Source organism: Nerophis ophidion, linkage group LG29 (genome assembly GCF_033978795.1).
Source record: "Nerophis ophidion isolate RoL-2023_Sa linkage group LG29, RoL_Noph_v1.0, whole genome shotgun sequence".
In the NCBI taxonomy this organism is placed as follows: Eukaryota; Metazoa; Chordata; class Actinopteri; order Syngnathiformes; family Syngnathidae; genus Nerophis; species Nerophis ophidion.
The window spans coordinates 14,494,623-14,513,000 of record NC_084639.1 but is presented as its reverse complement, the minus strand read 5'-3'; the positions used below and the strand labels follow the sequence as shown (position 1 = coordinate 14,513,000).

At 41.8% G+C, this 18,378-nt stretch overlaps 1 protein-coding gene across 2 annotated transcripts; it reads left to right on the top strand.

Annotated features, from left to right (window-relative positions):
* Positions 1-966: 966 nt before the first annotated feature.
* selenot2 (selenoprotein T, 2) lies at positions 967-16,690 on the top strand. Of its 2 annotated transcripts, none has more exons than XM_061892164.1 (6): positions 967-1,198; positions 5,389-5,499; positions 8,580-8,706; positions 8,774-8,861; positions 8,933-9,082; positions 16,203-16,690. In XM_061892164.1, exons 1-5 carry the CDS (start codon positions 996-998, stop codon positions 9,052-9,054), a joined length of 651 nt encoding a protein of 216 aa, XP_061748148.1. In that variant the 5' UTR covers positions 967-995; the 3' UTR covers positions 9,055-9,082; positions 16,203-16,690. The 2 variants fall into 2 exon arrangements, with proteins under 2 accessions (XP_061748148.1, XP_061748147.1); XM_061892163.1 differs by having other exon boundaries at positions 8,933-9,086.
* The last annotated feature ends 1,688 nt before the right edge of the window (positions 16,691-18,378 follow it).

Here is an 18,378-nt window from a genome sequence, read left to right as displayed (position 1 = left end):
ATCCGACTTTGAGGTATGACATTATAATCTCCCTAAAATGCTATTAACACAATAAGCAGATAAGGGATTTTTCAGAATTATCCTAGTAAATGTGTCTAATTAAATCTGAAACGCTCCCACTTCCGACGCCCGGAGCCGTCACTTTTTTTTTTTTTTTTTTTTTTTTTTTTTAGTTCTTCACTCTAATTTTCCTAATCCACAAATCTTTCATCCTTGCTCAAATTAATGGGGAAATCCTTGCTTTCTCGGTCCGAATAGCTCTTGCTACTGGAGGCTATGATTATAAACAATGTGAGGAGCCCTACAACCCGTGACGTCACGCACACATCATCTGCTACTTCCGGTAAGGGCAAGGCTTTTTTATTAGCGACCAAAAGTTGCAAACTTTATCGTCGATGTTCTCTACTAAATCTTTTTAGCAAAAATATGGCAATATCGCAAAATGATCAGGTATGACACATAGAATGGACCTGCTATCCCCGTTTAAATAAGAAAATCTCGTTTCAGTAGGCCTTTAAACAAATGAAGACCAAGTCTTTAAAATATTTTCTTGGATTTTCAAATTCTATTTGAGTTTTGTCTCTCTTAGAATTAAAAATGTCGAGCAAAGCGAGACCAGCTTGTTAGTAAATAAAAAAAAATAGAGGCAGTTCACTGGTAAGTGCTGCTATTTGAGATATTTTTAGAACAGGCCAGCGGGCTACTCATCTGGCCCTTATGGGCTACTGGGTGCCCGCGGGCACCGCGTTGGTGAGCCCTGCGCTGGATTGTCATCAAAGTCAGACCGGAAATTAACACTACATTTCACATTACATTACTTCCGCCGTTGATGAAATCATTCTTTATAAAGGGGTATAAAGCAACATAATATGAAAAATATGGGATGAATCACTTGTATAAAATACACCACTTATGTCCTAAATGAAATATTTCATTAGCGTACTTCCCTTTTATAGCTTTATTTTGAAGGCGGAAGTGGAACTCAGCCAGACAAGATGGCGGAGTATAGCCGGGCCGGGCTTGTGGGGGCTCTGCTCCTCTTCACGGCTCTCACCCTCCGCGACGTTTACGTCGGCAGGTCGAGTCCGCCATACAGCAGCGAACCCGGGCCGTCAGTGGACGTGAATCGGGGGATGGAGCCCGGCAAAGCTGCCAAATCGACAATGTATAGCGGGCCTGTGCTCAGATTCCAGTACTGGTGAGCTAACCGTTAGCATCAAGCAAAAACATTGACTCGTTTCACATGAGCTCACATTAAACACTACTGTAGCTTTTACTAGTGCTCTTAGTACTAAAAAACTGATTTGATTGGATAGAAAAGTAGTTGTCGTATTGTAAAATATACAAACACACACTATGAATGCTATGGATGATGTTTCGAAATTAGCTATTTAAAGCTACTGCGCATGCGCGTCAGCGATAAGTGTCGAGTTTAAAGGCCTACTGAAATGAGATTTTCTTATTTAAAGGCCTACTGAAACCCACTACTACCGACCACGCAGTCTGATAGTTTATATATCAATGATGAAATATTAACATTGCAACACATGCCAATATGGCTGGGTTAGTTTACTAAATTGCAATATTAAATTTCGCGCGAAGTATCCTGTTGAAAACGTTGTGGTATGATGACACGTGCGCGTGACGTCACGGATTGTAGCTATAAATCACCTGCTTTGATCGCATAATTACACAGTATTCTGGACATCTGTATTGCTGAATCTTTTTGCAATATGTTCAATTAATAACGGAGACGTCAAAGAAGAAAGATGTAGGTGGGAAGCGGTGTATTGCGACAGCCTTTAGTAACACAAACACAGCCGGTGTTTCCTTGTTTGCATTCCCGAAAGATGACGGTGAAGCTTTACTATGGAACACAGCGGTCAAGGGAACATGGTTCCCTACCACATGTCAAACGGCAGGTGGGGGGGTTTCCCCCAAATGTGGTCCTCTCCAAGGTTCTCATAGTCATCATTGTCACCGACGTCCCACTGGGTGTGAGTTCTCTTTGCCCACTGGGTGTGAGTTTGAATAAGAAAATTTCATTTCAGTAGGCCTTTAAACGGGGATAGCAGGTCCATTCTATGTGTCATACTTGATAATTTCGCAATATTGCCATATTTTTGCTAAAAGGATTTAGTAGAGAACATCGACGATAAAGTTTGCAACTTTTGGTCGCTAATAAAAAAGCCTTGCCCCTACCGGAAGTAGCAGACCATGTGTGTGTGACGTCACTGGATGTAGAGCTCCTTACATCCTCACTTTGTTAACAATCATAGCCACCAGCAGCTAGAGCGATTCTGACCGAGAAAGCGACAATTTCCCCATTAATTTGAGCGAGGATGAAAGATTTGTGGATGAGGATAGGATAAGAGTGAAGGCGGAAAAAAAAGGCGAGGGCAGTGACAGCGATTCAGATGTTATTAGACACATTTACTAGGATTATTCCGGAAAATCCCTTATCTGCCTATTGTGTTACTAGTGTTTTGGTGAGATTATATAGTACCTGAAAGTCGGAGGGGTGTGGCCACGGGTGTGGTGACCGCCAGTGTCTCCGGTAGGAGGAGGTAATAGTCCGCAGCTGTAGAAGGACGCAAGCTCCGCTCATAACTCCGGTAAGAGCCGACTTATTACCACAATTTTCTCACCGAAACCTGCTGGTTAACATGTGGTCGGGATCCATGTTCGCTTGACCACTCTGTTCCATAGTAAAGCTTCACCTTCGGGGCGGTTTAGCTCGGTTGGCAGAGTGGCCGTGCCAGCAACTTGAGGGTTGCAAGTTCGATTCCCGCTTCCGCCATCCTAGTCACTGCCGTTGTGTCCTTGGGCAAGACACTTTACCCACCTGCTCCCAGTGCCACCCACACTGGTTTGAATATAATTTAGATATTGGGTTTCACTATGTAAAGCGCTTTGAGTCACTAGAGAAAAAGTGCTATATAAATACAATTCACTTCACCTTCGGTAATTTTAAACAAGGAAACACCGGCTTTGTTTGTGTTGCTAAAAGCTAAAAGCTTCCCACCTCCATCTTTCTACTTTGACTTCTCCATTATTAATTGAAAAAATTGCAAAAGATTCAGCCACACAGATGTCCAGAATACTGTGTAATTATGCGATTAAAGCAGACTACTTATAGCTTGGATCGGGCTGGAAAAAAATGTCCGCTACAACCGGTGACGTCAAACTCACGCGTCATCATACGCGTCATCATACTGTGATGTTTTCAACAGGACACTTGGCGGGAAATTTAAAAATTGCAATTTGGTAAACCAAAAAGGCCGTATTGGCATGTGTTGCAATGTTAATATTTCATCATTGATATATAAACTATCAGACTGCGTGGTCGGTAGTAGTGGGTTTCAGTAGGCCTTTAATATTGGTAGCCTGCGTTTTAGTTTTTATCACTGTTTAAACCAGGCCTGGCCAATTATTTTGTCTCAGGGGCCACATTTAGAGAAAAAAATGTGTCTGGGGGCCGTTATATCTATTTTATGAACACTAATACAAAACCTCACAATAACGTCTGATTGAATGACAACAACATTATGACGGACTCCCTTTAAAAACATGACGGAATTTTAAATTTTTCTATAAAGGATAAAAGACTGAATATTGACAAAATATGATTGTCACACCCCCTTTCGGTCAACACATTTTACAATCAAGTGAAACGCAACAAAAATGCAACAAACAGTGAAATATGAACGCGAAGGGGTACAAAATAAACCCACCTACACTCTGATAAATCGGATACATCACTAAGCTTCAGAACTTAGTTGTGAAAATCTCCTCCCGCGTCATGAAAAGCTCCCCACCCACTTCTTGGTGGCTCGTCTGAGCTGCTGTGACTTACATTACCATAGTAACTAAGTAGATGACCATAGCAACTAATTAGATTACCATAGTAACTGGGACATTATCCATAAGCGCAGGTTCCAACCATTGAAATACTTTGTATAGTTAAAGACTTACAGTCATTTGAAAACAGCACTGCACATCATAATGGCAGCTACACTTTCCATCTTAAAGATGTAAAAAAAATTAATTTGGAATGTCCGACGGGCCAGAATGAAAAGCTTAACGGGCCGCATGTGCCAAAGTCATGTATTTTTTCACTTTTTATGTATCAACATGTTTTCCACTTGACCGATAGCAAACATGCTACATCTGTTGGCAAACACTAAACGTTCCCAAAATCATGACTTTTTTTCAACTTATGTATGTATTCACATATTTTTCACGTGCTCCCCAAAATATGTATTTTTTCCTCTTTTATGTATTCACGTATTTTCTAGTAAATGCTAAACTGTACCCCAAAGCTGCCACAAATGATTAGAGGATGCGGGAAGAACTGTGGATTACATCGGACTGTCTACCCCGCAGGTTTGAGGACCAGTCATAGACAATTTAGAGTGAAAAGCAAATTTTATTTTCACTCGCATACAAATCATTCTAAATATGGATTTTCGAGACTCTCTCGAAAGACACTGCAGCGAAGACACAACAAACTCCCTTCTTGTCTCTCATGGACACACACCTGTTGTTGACTTTGAACTAGCGACTGCACAATACATCAAGGCCGCGGAACAGTGACACACTACGGGCTCACACACACACATCCACAAAAATATATACGCCACACATACACACCCCATCCCCCCCAACCCAACGCCCTCGACGCAAATGCCGTAGGGGTGATGAATGGATGGTCAGCGCCTGAGAGCTGCGGCCTACCACCATGACCTTAAACTACCTTCCCTCTGTTGCTAGATATCTCAATATGTATGTTGTAATATGTATATGTGCTTTGCTATGGAGGTATTTTTCCACTCCAGACTGGGCCCCCTTAGGAGCCCAGTCTAGATTGTATTTTTTTACTCATCCTTCCCCAGCGTTGACCTTTTTCCCATCGTTTACGGGGCCCCTTATGGCGACCCATCACCGTTCTTGTTCTGTAACCCTGTAACACTGTTTGTTTGTCTAATCTTGAACAGGTTTGTGCTGAAAACAAAGTTTCGTTGTACTTGTGCAATGACAATAAAAACCTATCCCTATCACTGTCCATTAAGACCCTCCTTTCAAAAGGGAATAGTCCACCAGATCCTTTTATTATTGTAAGGCTGTCTAAAATGATTACAGGTGACTAGAAATGTATTCTAAACAAAGAAGTGCAAACAATCTCTTAAATGGTCGTTCTCGTCCCATCCTTACGTCCACTGAAGTTGATCGAAACTGAAAGTTAACTTGGCATGTGTGTAGGACACACACACTTTTTTTCCATTCTCCCTTAGTCCCAGTATTAAAACAGCCCACTTTGATGAATACCTGTACCCACTTCTAGTTTGTATGCACACTAATTTGTTGTCTGCATGTGTGTGTTTCCAGTATTTCCTGAGGCTACAATAAAGCATTCCAGGAGTACTCCCGGGCTATCAGCCAATTGTACCCAGACATGCGCATTGAAGGCGAAAACTTCCCCCCCACCCGTCTCAACAGGTGACCTTTTTAGACGTGAACCTATGATCATTAACTTGTAACGCTTCTTACAGCAGGACCAATTAGGCGTTTACCACAAGAACCTTGTGATACATTTGGGGACCGCAGCTTGAATTTTATTGGCAGGCGACACATTCTAAGGACAACATGAAAACATCCTAGATTAGAACGAAACTATCCATCCATCCATTTTCTACTGCTTTCGGGATCACGGGGGCGCTGGAGCCTATCTCAGCTACATTCGGGCGGAAGGCGAGGTACACCGTGGACAAGTCGCCACCTCATCACAGGGCCAACACAGATAGACAGACAACATTCACACTCACATTCACACACTAGGGCCAATTTAGTGTTGCCAATCAACCTATCCCCAGGTGCATGTCTTTGGAGGCGGGAGGAAGCCGGAGTACCCGGAGGGAACCCACGCAGTCACGGGGAGAACATGCAAACTCCACACAGAAAGATCCTGAGCCCGGTATTGAACTCAGGACTACTCAGGACCTTCGTATTATGAGGCACATGCTCTAACCCCTGTTCCACTGTGTTGCCCTAGAACGAAACTAAAAACAAGAATATGCAATTTTGGGGGTATTGGTTTTTATTTGCAGGTGACACATAGTAGAGACAACATAAAAACATCCTAAATTAGAACGAAACTAGTATTTCCTTGAATTGCCGCAGGGCATATAGTATGCGCCTGCCTTGAAATACTGCCGGGTCAAACTCTTCGCAAAATAATTAGTGCGTGCTTAGTATTACCGCCAGGTCAAACTCGTGACGTCACGAGTGAAACTTCCTCTGTCATCATTTTCAAGATGGAGGCTGATTTCAATCATTTGAAATCACATAAAGGGAAGAAGATTAAGAGCTATACAGTAGGATTTAAGGTCCAAGCTATTGAATACCGGTATTCTAAAAAGAACAGTAAGCAGCTATGTTTTATTAATATACCTGTGGAGCCGATGGTCCAACAGACAGGCAGGGTACGCTGTAGCCCTGCCCAAGATGGCAGCGAGGAGACGCTGAGCGAGTGGAGAGGAGGAGCGAAAGAGCGACCTGGACTGAGGTTTCATTGAAAAATAAACAAAGTCAAACTGCTCAAGCCATATCCTTCCTTGGTGGTCCTGGGAACCCGCAAGACGACGGCTTGAGACCGTCACAATACCGTTGCTGCTTCTGTTAAATATGAGTCATTAAATGACTCCCGCCTCCTGGTGGTAGAGGGCGCTAGTGATCCTTCTTGCGACTATTCGGCTGCAGAAGAAAAGAAATGTGTGACGTGATTGTGCTGGGACGCATATGACGCAGTGGGTGCACGACGGACCTTTGTTGGCTACATAAACAACCGGGCTGAAGTAAAGCATGTTCCAGTCCTAAATACCCAGTGTATTAACTATACATTAACACTTCATGTTGGCAGCGGTGGGATAAAGAGATCACACCCGGAGCAGAACAGGAGGGGGAGTTGTCCAAGGGGAATTGTGAAGTGAAGTGAATTACATTTATATAGCGCTTTTCTCTAGTGACTCAAAGTGCTTTACATAGTGAAACCCAATATCTAAGTTACAAAATTAAAGCAGTGTGGGTGGCACTGGGAGCAGGTGGGTAAAGTGTCTTGCCCAAGGACACAACGGCAGTGACTAGGATGGCGGAAGCGGGAATCAAACCTGGAACCCTGAAGTTGCTGGCACGGCCACTTAACCAAACAAGCTATGACAAGTCAGGTTTGAACACTTTAAACCAAGTCGAATCAGAGAATAATTTCTTTTTTTTTTCTCGTGTTAGCGTTCAACGGGAGTAAAACACATCGTTTAAACGCCTTTAAAATATTCATCTGGAACTTTGGCGTGGTTTGTGTTGTCAACACAGCTAGCTAGCGGTATAAAAAAAAATATTCTTAGAACATCCACACTCCACTGACCCAGTGACATAAAAAAAAAAGAATTCAGTCGTCGCCCGCACTCGAGGAGCCGAGCTAACTGATAGCAGCGGTCTGATAGCAGTTTTCTAAACTGGACTTTCAATAGAAGCAGGATGTAATAAAGGAGGATCTCCATCGAGACAGAGAGACTTTTAAAACTGAAGAAAGATCAGGAAGACTTCTATAAACAAGTTATCGATGCTTTTGATCAGAATGAGCTGGCATTGATTTCATTTATAAGTAAATGTAACACCACAATAACGTTTTGTTTATTAAATGGGCTTTTCATGATGGTATCCTTACATCACAATTAAATTTTTACTCCATGCCTTTGGTAAGTGCCGGAGTGAGAAGAGGTTTTGAATTAATAAGCGCCCCGGCGGCAATTCAAGAAAATACAAGAAGCAATTTTGAGGGTATTTGTGTGCCAATGCTAAAATGTGAAAGCAAACACTAACATGCTAATAGTTAGAATGCTTCAAGTACCAAGTCATATGACATGTAAATATTTTTAAGTATTTCTTATATATATGTATATAAATAGTCTGTTCATGAATGAGTATATCCGTTCGGCCACCGTGTTCAATGGAGAAGTGTGATCTACATAATTTGCAGGCAGCATACCCCTCCAGGAGAAGATTAGAATAGAGAGGATGCAGTATGTAAGATTGACGGTCACCACTGAATTAATAACGAATGTTTCCTAACTAAACTGAGAATAAAATTAAAGTTCAAATGAAAACACAGCTTCACTGCTTTAGTCATAATTTTTGCACTTTAAGAAACTTATCTATGACTTCAGCACCAGACTTCTTCTGTTTGTTTGACATTGTCATTACTGCCACAAGTGGTAGAAAAGTTTATTGCAATTAAGTACCTCTGCGGCCCATGCGGATTGCAGCTGAGAAACAAATATTTTTTTGCAACTACAAGTGCCCCAACAGTGGGTTAAGAAACACTGATGTAGGGCACATTTACCTGGAATATGCTTTCTTACCAATAAAACAATATGGATGTTGTGTTGAGACAGTGTACCAATATATTTATTGACCTATGTTTTAGTATCTTTAATCCTACAATTTTTACTGATGTAGCCCTCGCTGGAAAACGTTTGGAGTTTGTTCTGTAAGCCTCAAGCTGGTGTCTGCTGCGTCCACAGGATTCTTGGCAACTTGATCTCCTATGTAAAGCTTCTCTCCATCTTGTTGATCGTCAGCGGTCAGAACGTGTTCGTGATGCTCGGCGTCAACACGCCCAGAGCCTGGACCTGGAGTCAGGAGAACAAGGTGGGTGGTTGCCATGCCAACAGCTCATGTCGACTCGTCCCAGGCTAACGCCAACTGTCCTCGTCAGATTTTCTCCTGTCTGATGGCCTTCTTCCTTTGCAACATGATGGAGACCCAATTCCTGTCCACCGGAGCCTTTGAAGTTACTCTCAATGGTGCGTCTGATTTGGTCCGTCGCCTCATATCAAACACTGACTCTTAATTGGTCGTCTTGGTGCTGCCGCAGACGTTCCCATCTGGTCGAAGCTTCAGTCGGGTTATGTACCAAACATCCAAGAGATCTTCCAGATTCTAGACAACCACCTGAAGATGAACCAGGTGGATCCCGCAAGCTTCTCCACGGTTTAGAGGATTGAAGAGGGTCAACCAAGCAAAAGCAGGTGACATTTTTATTACTTACTACTTGGTAGGGCTGGACAATAATCACTTTTTGATTTTGATTATCGCTTCTCATGATCATGAAAAGATAATAATTGGATTAAAAAGAATTAATGGGCCGCGCAACTTGCATGTAAATTGCGTAGCTTGTAACAGGAAACAGGTGAGTGAGCGTATGAGTGGGGAAAAAAGACGTCTGTGATCTCATCATAGTTACTACTTTTTTTTGACACAGCGCTAACCAATAATCGCTGAACTTAACAAAAAAGATAAGGCGTATGATTTCCAGGTTGCAGTAACCGCGGAATAAGTCACATAATCCATGAATAAATGGAAAATAATATTAGGGAAAATGACCTAAATGTGACTGAAATGTTGTCATTGTAAGGAGAAGAAACAATTGTTTGGGGAAAATAATGTGTCTAGGAACGCTCATTCGCCACGTAAACATGCCAGAAATCAAACAATGTCGAAACGGTCACTTGAAACAGCGACTAAACTAGCAAGCTAAAGCTCGCAAGAACAATCCAAACACACACAACACATCTCATCTGCTTGTGTTGTTGTGAACGACATCATCGCTGTAACATACACTATATTGCCAAATGAATTTGGCCACCTGCCTTGACTCGCATATGAACTTGCAGTGCTATCTCATTCCTACCCCATAGGGTTCAATATGATGTTGGTCCACCTTTTGCAGCTATTACAGCTTCAACTCTTTTGGGAAGGCTGTCCACAAGGTTGCAGAGTGTGTTTAAAGGAATTTTCCACCATTCTTCCAAAAGCGCATTGGTGAGGTCACACACTGATGTTGGCCGAGAAGACCTGGCTCTCAGTCTCCGTTCTAATCCATCCCAAAGGTGTTTTATGGGGTTCAGGTCAGGACTCTGTGCAGGCCAATCAAGTTCATCCACCCCAGACTCTGTCATCCATGTCTTTATAGACCTTGCTTTGTGCACTGGTGCACAGTCATGTTGGAAGACGAAGGGGCCCGCTCCAAATTGTTCCCATAAGGTTGGGAGCATGGAATTGTCCAAAATATTTTGGTATCCTGGAGCATTCAAAGTTCCTTTAACCGGAACTAAGGGGCCAAGCCCCACTCCTGAATAACAACCCCACACCATAATTGCTCCTCCATCAAATATTACACTCTGCACAATGCAGTCCGAAATGTACCGTTCTCCTGGATACCTTCAAACCCAGACTCGTCCATCAGATTGCCAGATGGAAAAGCATCATTGATCACTCCAGAGAACGCGTCTCCACTGCTCTAGAGTCCAGTGGCGACGCACTTGACACCACTGCATCCGAAGCTTTGCATTGGACTTGGTGATGTATGCCTACAGTGGGGCATAAAAGTATTTAGTCAGCCACCGATTGTGCAAGTTCTCCCACTTAAAATGATGACAGAGGTCTGTAATTTTCATCATAGGTACACTTCAACTGTGAAAGACAGAATATGGGAAAAAAATCCAGGAATTCACATTGTAGGAATTTTAAAGAATTTATTTGTAAATTATGATGGAAAATAAGTATTTGGTCAACCATTCAAAGCTCTCACTGATGGAAGGAGGTTTTGGCTCAAAATCTCACGATACATGGCCCCATTCATTCTTTCCTTAACACAGATCAATCGTCCTGTCCCCTTAGCAGAAAAACAGCCCCAAAGCATGATGTTTCCACTCCCATGCTTCACAGTAGGTATGATGTTCTTGGGATGTAACTCAGTATTCTTCTTCTTCTTCCGAACACGACGAGTTGAGTTTATACCATTATGGATACATGGATGATACAGCAGAGGATTGGGAGAATGTCATGTGGTCAGATGAAACCAAAATAGAATTTTGGTATAAACTCAACTCGTCGTGTTTTGAGGAAGAAGAATACTGAGTTGCATCCCAAGAACACCATACCTACTGTGAAGCATGGGGGTGGAAACATCATGCTTTGGGGCTGTTTTTCTGCTAAGGGGACAGGACGATTGATCCGTGATAAGGAAAGAATGATGGGGCATTGTACCGTGAGATTTTGAGCCGAAACCTCCTTCCATCAGTGAAAGCTTTGAATGGTTGACCAAGTACTTATTTTCCAACATAATTTACAAATACATTTTTTTTAATTCCTACAAAGTGAATTCATGGATTTTTTTTTTCACATTCTGTCTCTCACAGTTGAAGTGTACCTATGATGAAAATTACAGACCTCTGTCATCATTTTAAGTGGCAGATCTTGCACAATCAGTGGCTGATTAAATACCTTTTTGCCCCACTGTAGATGCAGCTGCTCGGCCTTAGAAACCCATTCCATGAAGTTCTCTGCGTACTGTACGTGGGCTAATTGGAAGGTCAAATGACGTTTGGAGCTCTGTAGCAACTGACTGTGCAGAAATTTTTTGCACTATGCGCTTCAACATCCGCTGACCCCTCTCTGTCAGTTTACGTGGCCTACCACTTGGTGGCTGAGTTACTGTGGTTCCCAAACTCTTCCATTTTCTTGTAACAAAGCCGACAGTTAACTTAGGAATATTTAGGAGCGAGGATATTTCACGACTAGATTTGTTGCACAGGCGGCATCCTATGACAGTTTCACACTGGAAATCACTGGGCTCGGCCCAATCTTTCACAAATGTTAGTAGAAGCAGTCTCCATGTCTAATTGCTTAATTGTATACACCTGTAGCCGGGCCCAGTGATTAGGACACCTGATTCCGATAATTTCGATGGGTGGCCAAATACTTTAGACAATATAGTGTATTTGTACAAACTGGAGAAGAGCAGCTGTAACTTGGAAGTCGCAACGCGCTCTTTTTTTTTTTTTTTTTTTACTACCCAAATGCCATTCTTTGCTCATCAAGCTAAGAACAATAGCACTGCACCCTCCACCTCCCCTTCACAATAATAGCGTGGTGTGCCACATTCAGTCCGACTGCACTAACAAAATAAAGGTTACAAAAAGAGTACATTACACACGTATTATGCACTCAAAACACTTATTGGTAAATTTACACAATTATTATGCTTTGACCTAAAGCAAGGGTGACCAAAATATGGCCTGCCAGCGTCTTCAATTTGGCCCGTAAAACGTCACGAGTTCAACCAAGCATTGCAAATTCATCTTAAATATCAGGTGACCTCTGAATGCCACATATTTGCTGCCATCTTGTGGACAATGTGAGTAAATCAGATCAATGACCTTTGAAAGTACTTTAAAATAATCAGAGTCAGAAAGGAGTTTTATTAATCTACGAGGGGAATAGCACAGAATTTATTTTATGACACAATGAAAACAACCTTCTGTAGTCATGGTTACAAAAAATGCAACTAACATAAACTTAATGTAATCAATTCACTATCATGAATTGATTAACATCACTACATGAATTGATTAACATGGACCCCGACTTAAACAAGTTGAAAAACTTATCCAGGTGTTACCATTTAGTGGTCAATTGTACGGAATATGTACTGTACTGCGCAATCTACTTATACAAGTCTACATCAATCAATCAATAAAGGTGAACACACATGATCACACATAACACATCCTGAACATTGTGGATATTACGAAAAAAACATTTAAATCCATGAGACTTCATGATAGGAAAAGTGTAAAACACTCTCCACACTTATCCATGTTGGCTCATGTTAGCTGCTTGATACTTCTGATTGATTACAAACTTTAAGAAGGTCATCATGGATCATGGAAATAAACAATGTAGGGGTAAAACTTTCACATACTCCTAATAGCCAATTATATATCCAATATGAATGTGGCACACCACTCTCCCTTGTGGAGAGGGTCCGGTCCGATCCGGTGGCCATGTACTGCTCGCCTGTGTATCGGCTGGGGACATCTCTGCGCTGCTGATCCGCCTCCTCTTGGGATGGTTTCCTGCTGGCTCCGCTGTGAACGGGACTCTCGCTGCTGTGTTGGATCCGCTTTGGACTGGACTCTCGCGACTGTGTTGGATCCATTGTGGATTGAACTTTCACAGTATCATGTTAGACCCGCTCGACATCCATTGCTTTCCTCCTCTCTAAGGTTCTCATAGTCATCATTGTCACCGACGTCCCACTGGGTCATTATTGTCACCGATGTCCCACTGGGTGTGAGTTTTCCTTGCCCTTATGTGGGCCTACCGAGGATGTCGTGGTGGTCTGTGCAGCCCTTTGAGACACTAGTGATTTAGGGCTATATAAGTAAACATTGATTGATATATCAATCATATTAAGATAATATGTACACACTAGGGTTGTAATGGTATACCGGTATAAGTATAATACCGCGATACTAATGAATCATATTCAGTACAATACCGCCTCTAAAAAGTACCGGTCCCCAACACGCAGTGTCATTGCTGGTGTACGAGCAGAGGAGCATATTCGGCAGCGCACAATCACGGAGTACTTACAAGCAGACACAGTGTGTTAACAGAAAAGGGAGAATGGACTTATTTTGGCTTGAAAACTAACGATAAAGGTTAAGTTATTACACTGAAACGCCCTCAGGAAGAGGTGCTTTAAGACGTGGCTAGGTAGCTAGCGGCTAAAGTCCATTCGCAGTACGCAGTGTTGTAGCTACTTCTAAATCACTAATCCCTGACTCCATTGCGACAAATAAAGTAAGTTTCTTACAAGTATGACGAAGAATAGCTAACATGCTTCACTATACACCGCAGCTCACCGGCGACACAATGTTAAAGTCCTGAAATGAGATTTTCTTATTTAAACGGGGATAGCAGGTCCATTCTATGTGTCATACTTGATCATTTCGCGATATTGCCATATTATTGCTGAAAGGATTTAGTAGAGAACATCGACGATAAAGTTTGCAACTTTTGGTCGCTAATAAAAAAGCCTTGCCTTTGCCGGAAGTAGCAGACAATGTGCTTGTGACGTCACTGGTTGTAGAGCTCCTCACATCCTCACATTGTTTACAATCATAGCCAGCAGCAGCAAGAGCTATTCGGACCGAGAAAGTGACAATTTCCCCATTAATTTGAGCGAGGATGAAAGATTCGTGAATGAGGAAATTTATAGTAAAGGACTAGAAAATAATAATAGAAAAGGCGATTGCAGTGGGAGCGATTCAGATGTTATTAGACACACTTACTAGGATAATTCTGGAAAATCTCTTATCTGCCTATTGTGTTGCTAGTGTTTTAGTGAGATTAAATAGTACCTGAAAGTCGGAGGGGTGTGGCCACGGGTGTGTTGACTCCAGAGTCTCTGAGGGAAGTCACGGCAGCTGCAGCAGGACGGAAGCTCCGTTGATGTCTCCGGTAAGAGGCGACTTATTACCACAATTTTCTCACCGAAACCTGCCGGTTGACATGTAGTCGGGATCCATGTTTGCTTGACCGCTCTGATCCATACTAAAGCTTCATCTTCGGGAATTTTAAACAAGGAAACACCGGCTGTGTTTTTGTGGCTAAAGGCTGAAAGCTTCCCACCTCCATCTTTCTACTTGGACTTCTCCATTATTAATTGAACAAATTGCAAAAGATTCAGCAACACAGATGTCCCGAATACTGTGTAATTATGCGATTAAAGCAGACTACTTATAGCTTGGATCGGGCTGGAAATTAATGTCCGCTACAACCCGAGACGTCAAACTCACGCGTCGTCATATGCGTCATCATACCGCGAAGTTTTCAACACGACACTTCGCGGGAAATTTAAAATTGCAATTTAGTAAAGTAAAAAGGCCGTTTTGGCATGTGTTGCAATGTTAATATTTCATCATTGATGTATAAACTATCAGACTGCGTGGATGGTAGTAGTGGGTTTCAGTAGGCCTTTAAACACCATGGGTGGATCTACACCTAACATCCACTGTAATGATACCAAGTACAGGAGTGTATTGAGTCGATACCACTATGATTACATTCTTTAAAATTTATATTATGTTTATAAACTCAGGAAATATGTCCCTGGACACATGAGGACTTTCAATATGACCAATGTATGATCATGTAACTACTTGGTATCGGATTGATACCCATATTTGTGGGATCGTCCATAATTAATGTAAAGTATCTAACAACAGAAGAATAAGTGCATCCATTTTCTACCGCTTATTCCCTTTCGGGGTCACGGGGGGCGCTGGCGCCTATATCAGCTACAATCGGGCGGAAGGCGGTGTACATCCTGGACAAGTCGCCACCTCATCGCAGGGCCAACACAGATAGACAGACAACATTCACACTCACATTCACACACTAGGGCCAATTCAGTGTTGCCAAGAATAAGTGACTATTATATTTTAACAGAAGTGTAGATGGAACATGTTAAGAGAGAAAGTAAGCAGATATTAACAGTAAATGAACAAGTAGATTAATAATTCATTTTTTATTACTTGTTCTTAAAAAATTTGACAAAATAATAGAATGATAAATGACACAATATGTTACTGCATATGTCAGCAGCTAAATTAGGAGCCTTTGTTTGCTTACTTAGGAGTAAAAGACAAATTGTCTTGTATGTTCACTATTTTTTTTTTTTTTAAAAGTACCCTAAGATTTTTTGTTAAATTAAACCCAAAAATGCAATTTTTAGTGGACCCTTTTTATTTAGAAAAGTATCGAAATACATTTTTGTATCGGGACAACACTAGTACACACACACACACACACACATGGACACACACACAGGTTTGGACACCCCCTGACCTAAAATATTAGTAAAACAACAATTGTCCAAAGATGTATTTAACCAATAATTGTGAGCATTTTTGCATTTAATTAACAAACATTTTATACAATTTTATTTGACACAAAAGGTAAAAAACGGAATTAAAAACAAAACGGAAAAACAGATTTTTTTTGTATGTGTTTTTGTTTATATATTATTTGAATTTGTTATTACTATTATTGTTTTACTTGTTGAGGTTTATTTTGTTATTAATTTATATCTATTTTCAATTATATTTATATTTGTGGTACTATAAATTAATGAATAATCGTGTGATTATTTGTGATTACAAAATCAATTAAAATAATCGTGATTATTATTTTTGCCATAATGGTCCAGCCCCACTACTTGGTAAACAGGAATCCCGCATGTTATAATACCAAAAATGTCCGCCTTCTCAGACGTCTTGTCATGTCGCTTCCAGGTGTCCTGGTTGAGTAGGACGATCAGCCGCTGGCGTCCATGAAGGCTCGGTCTTAAAGCAGACTCTGCGGGGCCGTGCCGGAAGTTTCCCGCCAGCGACGAACGCCTCTCACCGCCAGGACATGCAGCTCAGCACCGGATTGGCCCAGGTCGTCTTTCTTGGTCATTTCTCTACCGAGTTTGAACATCAAGAGAAAATTACGCTGCTAATGTTAGCATTGTGCTTGCCTCAATTTAGACGGGAAGTCCAAAAATTTAATGTCAATCATGTTTAAAAACGACTGACGATCAAAGCCAACAAAACCGCTGAAATCTTTATGTTTTTGAGGGCAGGGCCTAAAACAACATCGTTAAGGCTTGTCTCCGCTTCTTTGTTAGCCTCGACAAAAACACTGCTGTATGTTAGTTCCCGCAGGGTATCTTTAATTGTCAATTCAAAATTGAGGAAGAATTTTGGAAATAAAGGATGACTGACTTGATGGAAATGAACTTGCTCGACTTTTTGGAGCTTTTAGATTTCAGCTGCATGCTAACTAGCGCAGAAAGCGTCAAACAAGATGCCACATAAACTTTATACACCAAGTACAAAACAAACATGCCCCTCGCTCCAACTTGTTTCTGTCTACTATTGACTGCAACCCAAGTGGACGAGGCAGATGGCCGCCCCACAGGGGACCTTCACCTTCGAGAATGGACAGAAAACTGTTAACTAGGTTGGAGATTGTTTTTTCAACTGATACAAAATGTCCACTTGAGCATTTTGTTTTAGAAATCAGCAACATTTTGTGTCAAAAAAAGCAATTTTAGGGTACCAAGCTAAGTTGGAAGTGCACCATAGCAAACAACATTTTTTTTTGAGGCAGGTGCTCCAATGCAAGCATGCATACATACATATATATACAGGTGCTGGTCATATTATTAGAATATCATGAAAAAGTTGATTTATTTCATTATTCCATTTAGAAAGTCAAACTTGTAGAATGCATACATTCATTCCAAACAGACTGATACATTTCAAGTGTTTTTTGCAAAAAAGGAGATGATTATAGCTGACAACCAATGAAAACCCTAAATTCAACATCTCAGAAAATTAGAATATGGTGAAAAGGTCAGATATTGAAGACACCTGGTGCCACACTCTAATTAGCTAACTAACTCAAAACACTTGGAAAAGCCTTTAATGGTCTTTTGTTTTGATTCTGTATGACACACAATCATGGGGAAGACTGCTGACTTGACAACTGTCCAAAAGATGACCATTGATAATTTAAAGAAGGAGGGCAAGACACAAAAGGTCATTGCCAAAGAGGTTGGATGTTCCCAGAGCTCTGTGTCCAAGCACATTAATAGAGAGGCGAAGGGAAGACAAAGATGTGGTAGAAAAAAGTGTACAAGCAAGAGGGATAACCGCGCCCTGGAGAGGATTGTCAAACAAAACCGATTTAAAAATGTTGGGGAGATCCACAAAGAGTGGACTGCAGCTGGAGTCAGTGCTTCAAGAACCACCACGCACCGGCGTATGCAAGATATGGGCTTCAGCTGTCGCATTCCTTGTGTAAAGCCACTCTTGAATAAGAGATAACGTCAAAAGCGTCTCGCCTGGGCTCAAGACAAAAAGGACTGGACTGCTGCTGAGTGGTCCAAAGTTGTGTTTTCAGATGAAAGTCAATTTTGTATCTCCTTTGGAAATCAAGGTCCCAGAGTCTGGAGGAAGACAGGAGAGGCACAGAATCCACGTTGCCTGAAGTCTAGTGTCAAATTTCCACAATCGGTAATGGTCTGGGGTGCCATGTCATCTGTTGGTGTTGGTCCACTGTGTTTCCTGAGGTCTAGGGTCAATGCAGCAGTCTACCAGGAAGTTTTAGAACACTTTATGCTGCCTGCCGCGGACCAATTTTATGGTGGTGAAGATTTCATTTTCCAACATGACTTGGCACCTGCACACAGTGCCAAATCTACCAGTACCTGGTTTAAGGACCATTGGCCTGCAAACTCACCTGACCTTAACCCCATAGAAAACCTATGGGGTATTGTGAAGCGGAAGATGCGAGATGCCAGACCCAACAATGCTGAAGAGCTGAAGGCCACTATTAAAGCAACCTGGGCTCTCATAACACCTGAGGAGTGCAACAGACTGGTGGACTCCATGCCACGCCGTATTGCTGCAGCAATTCAGG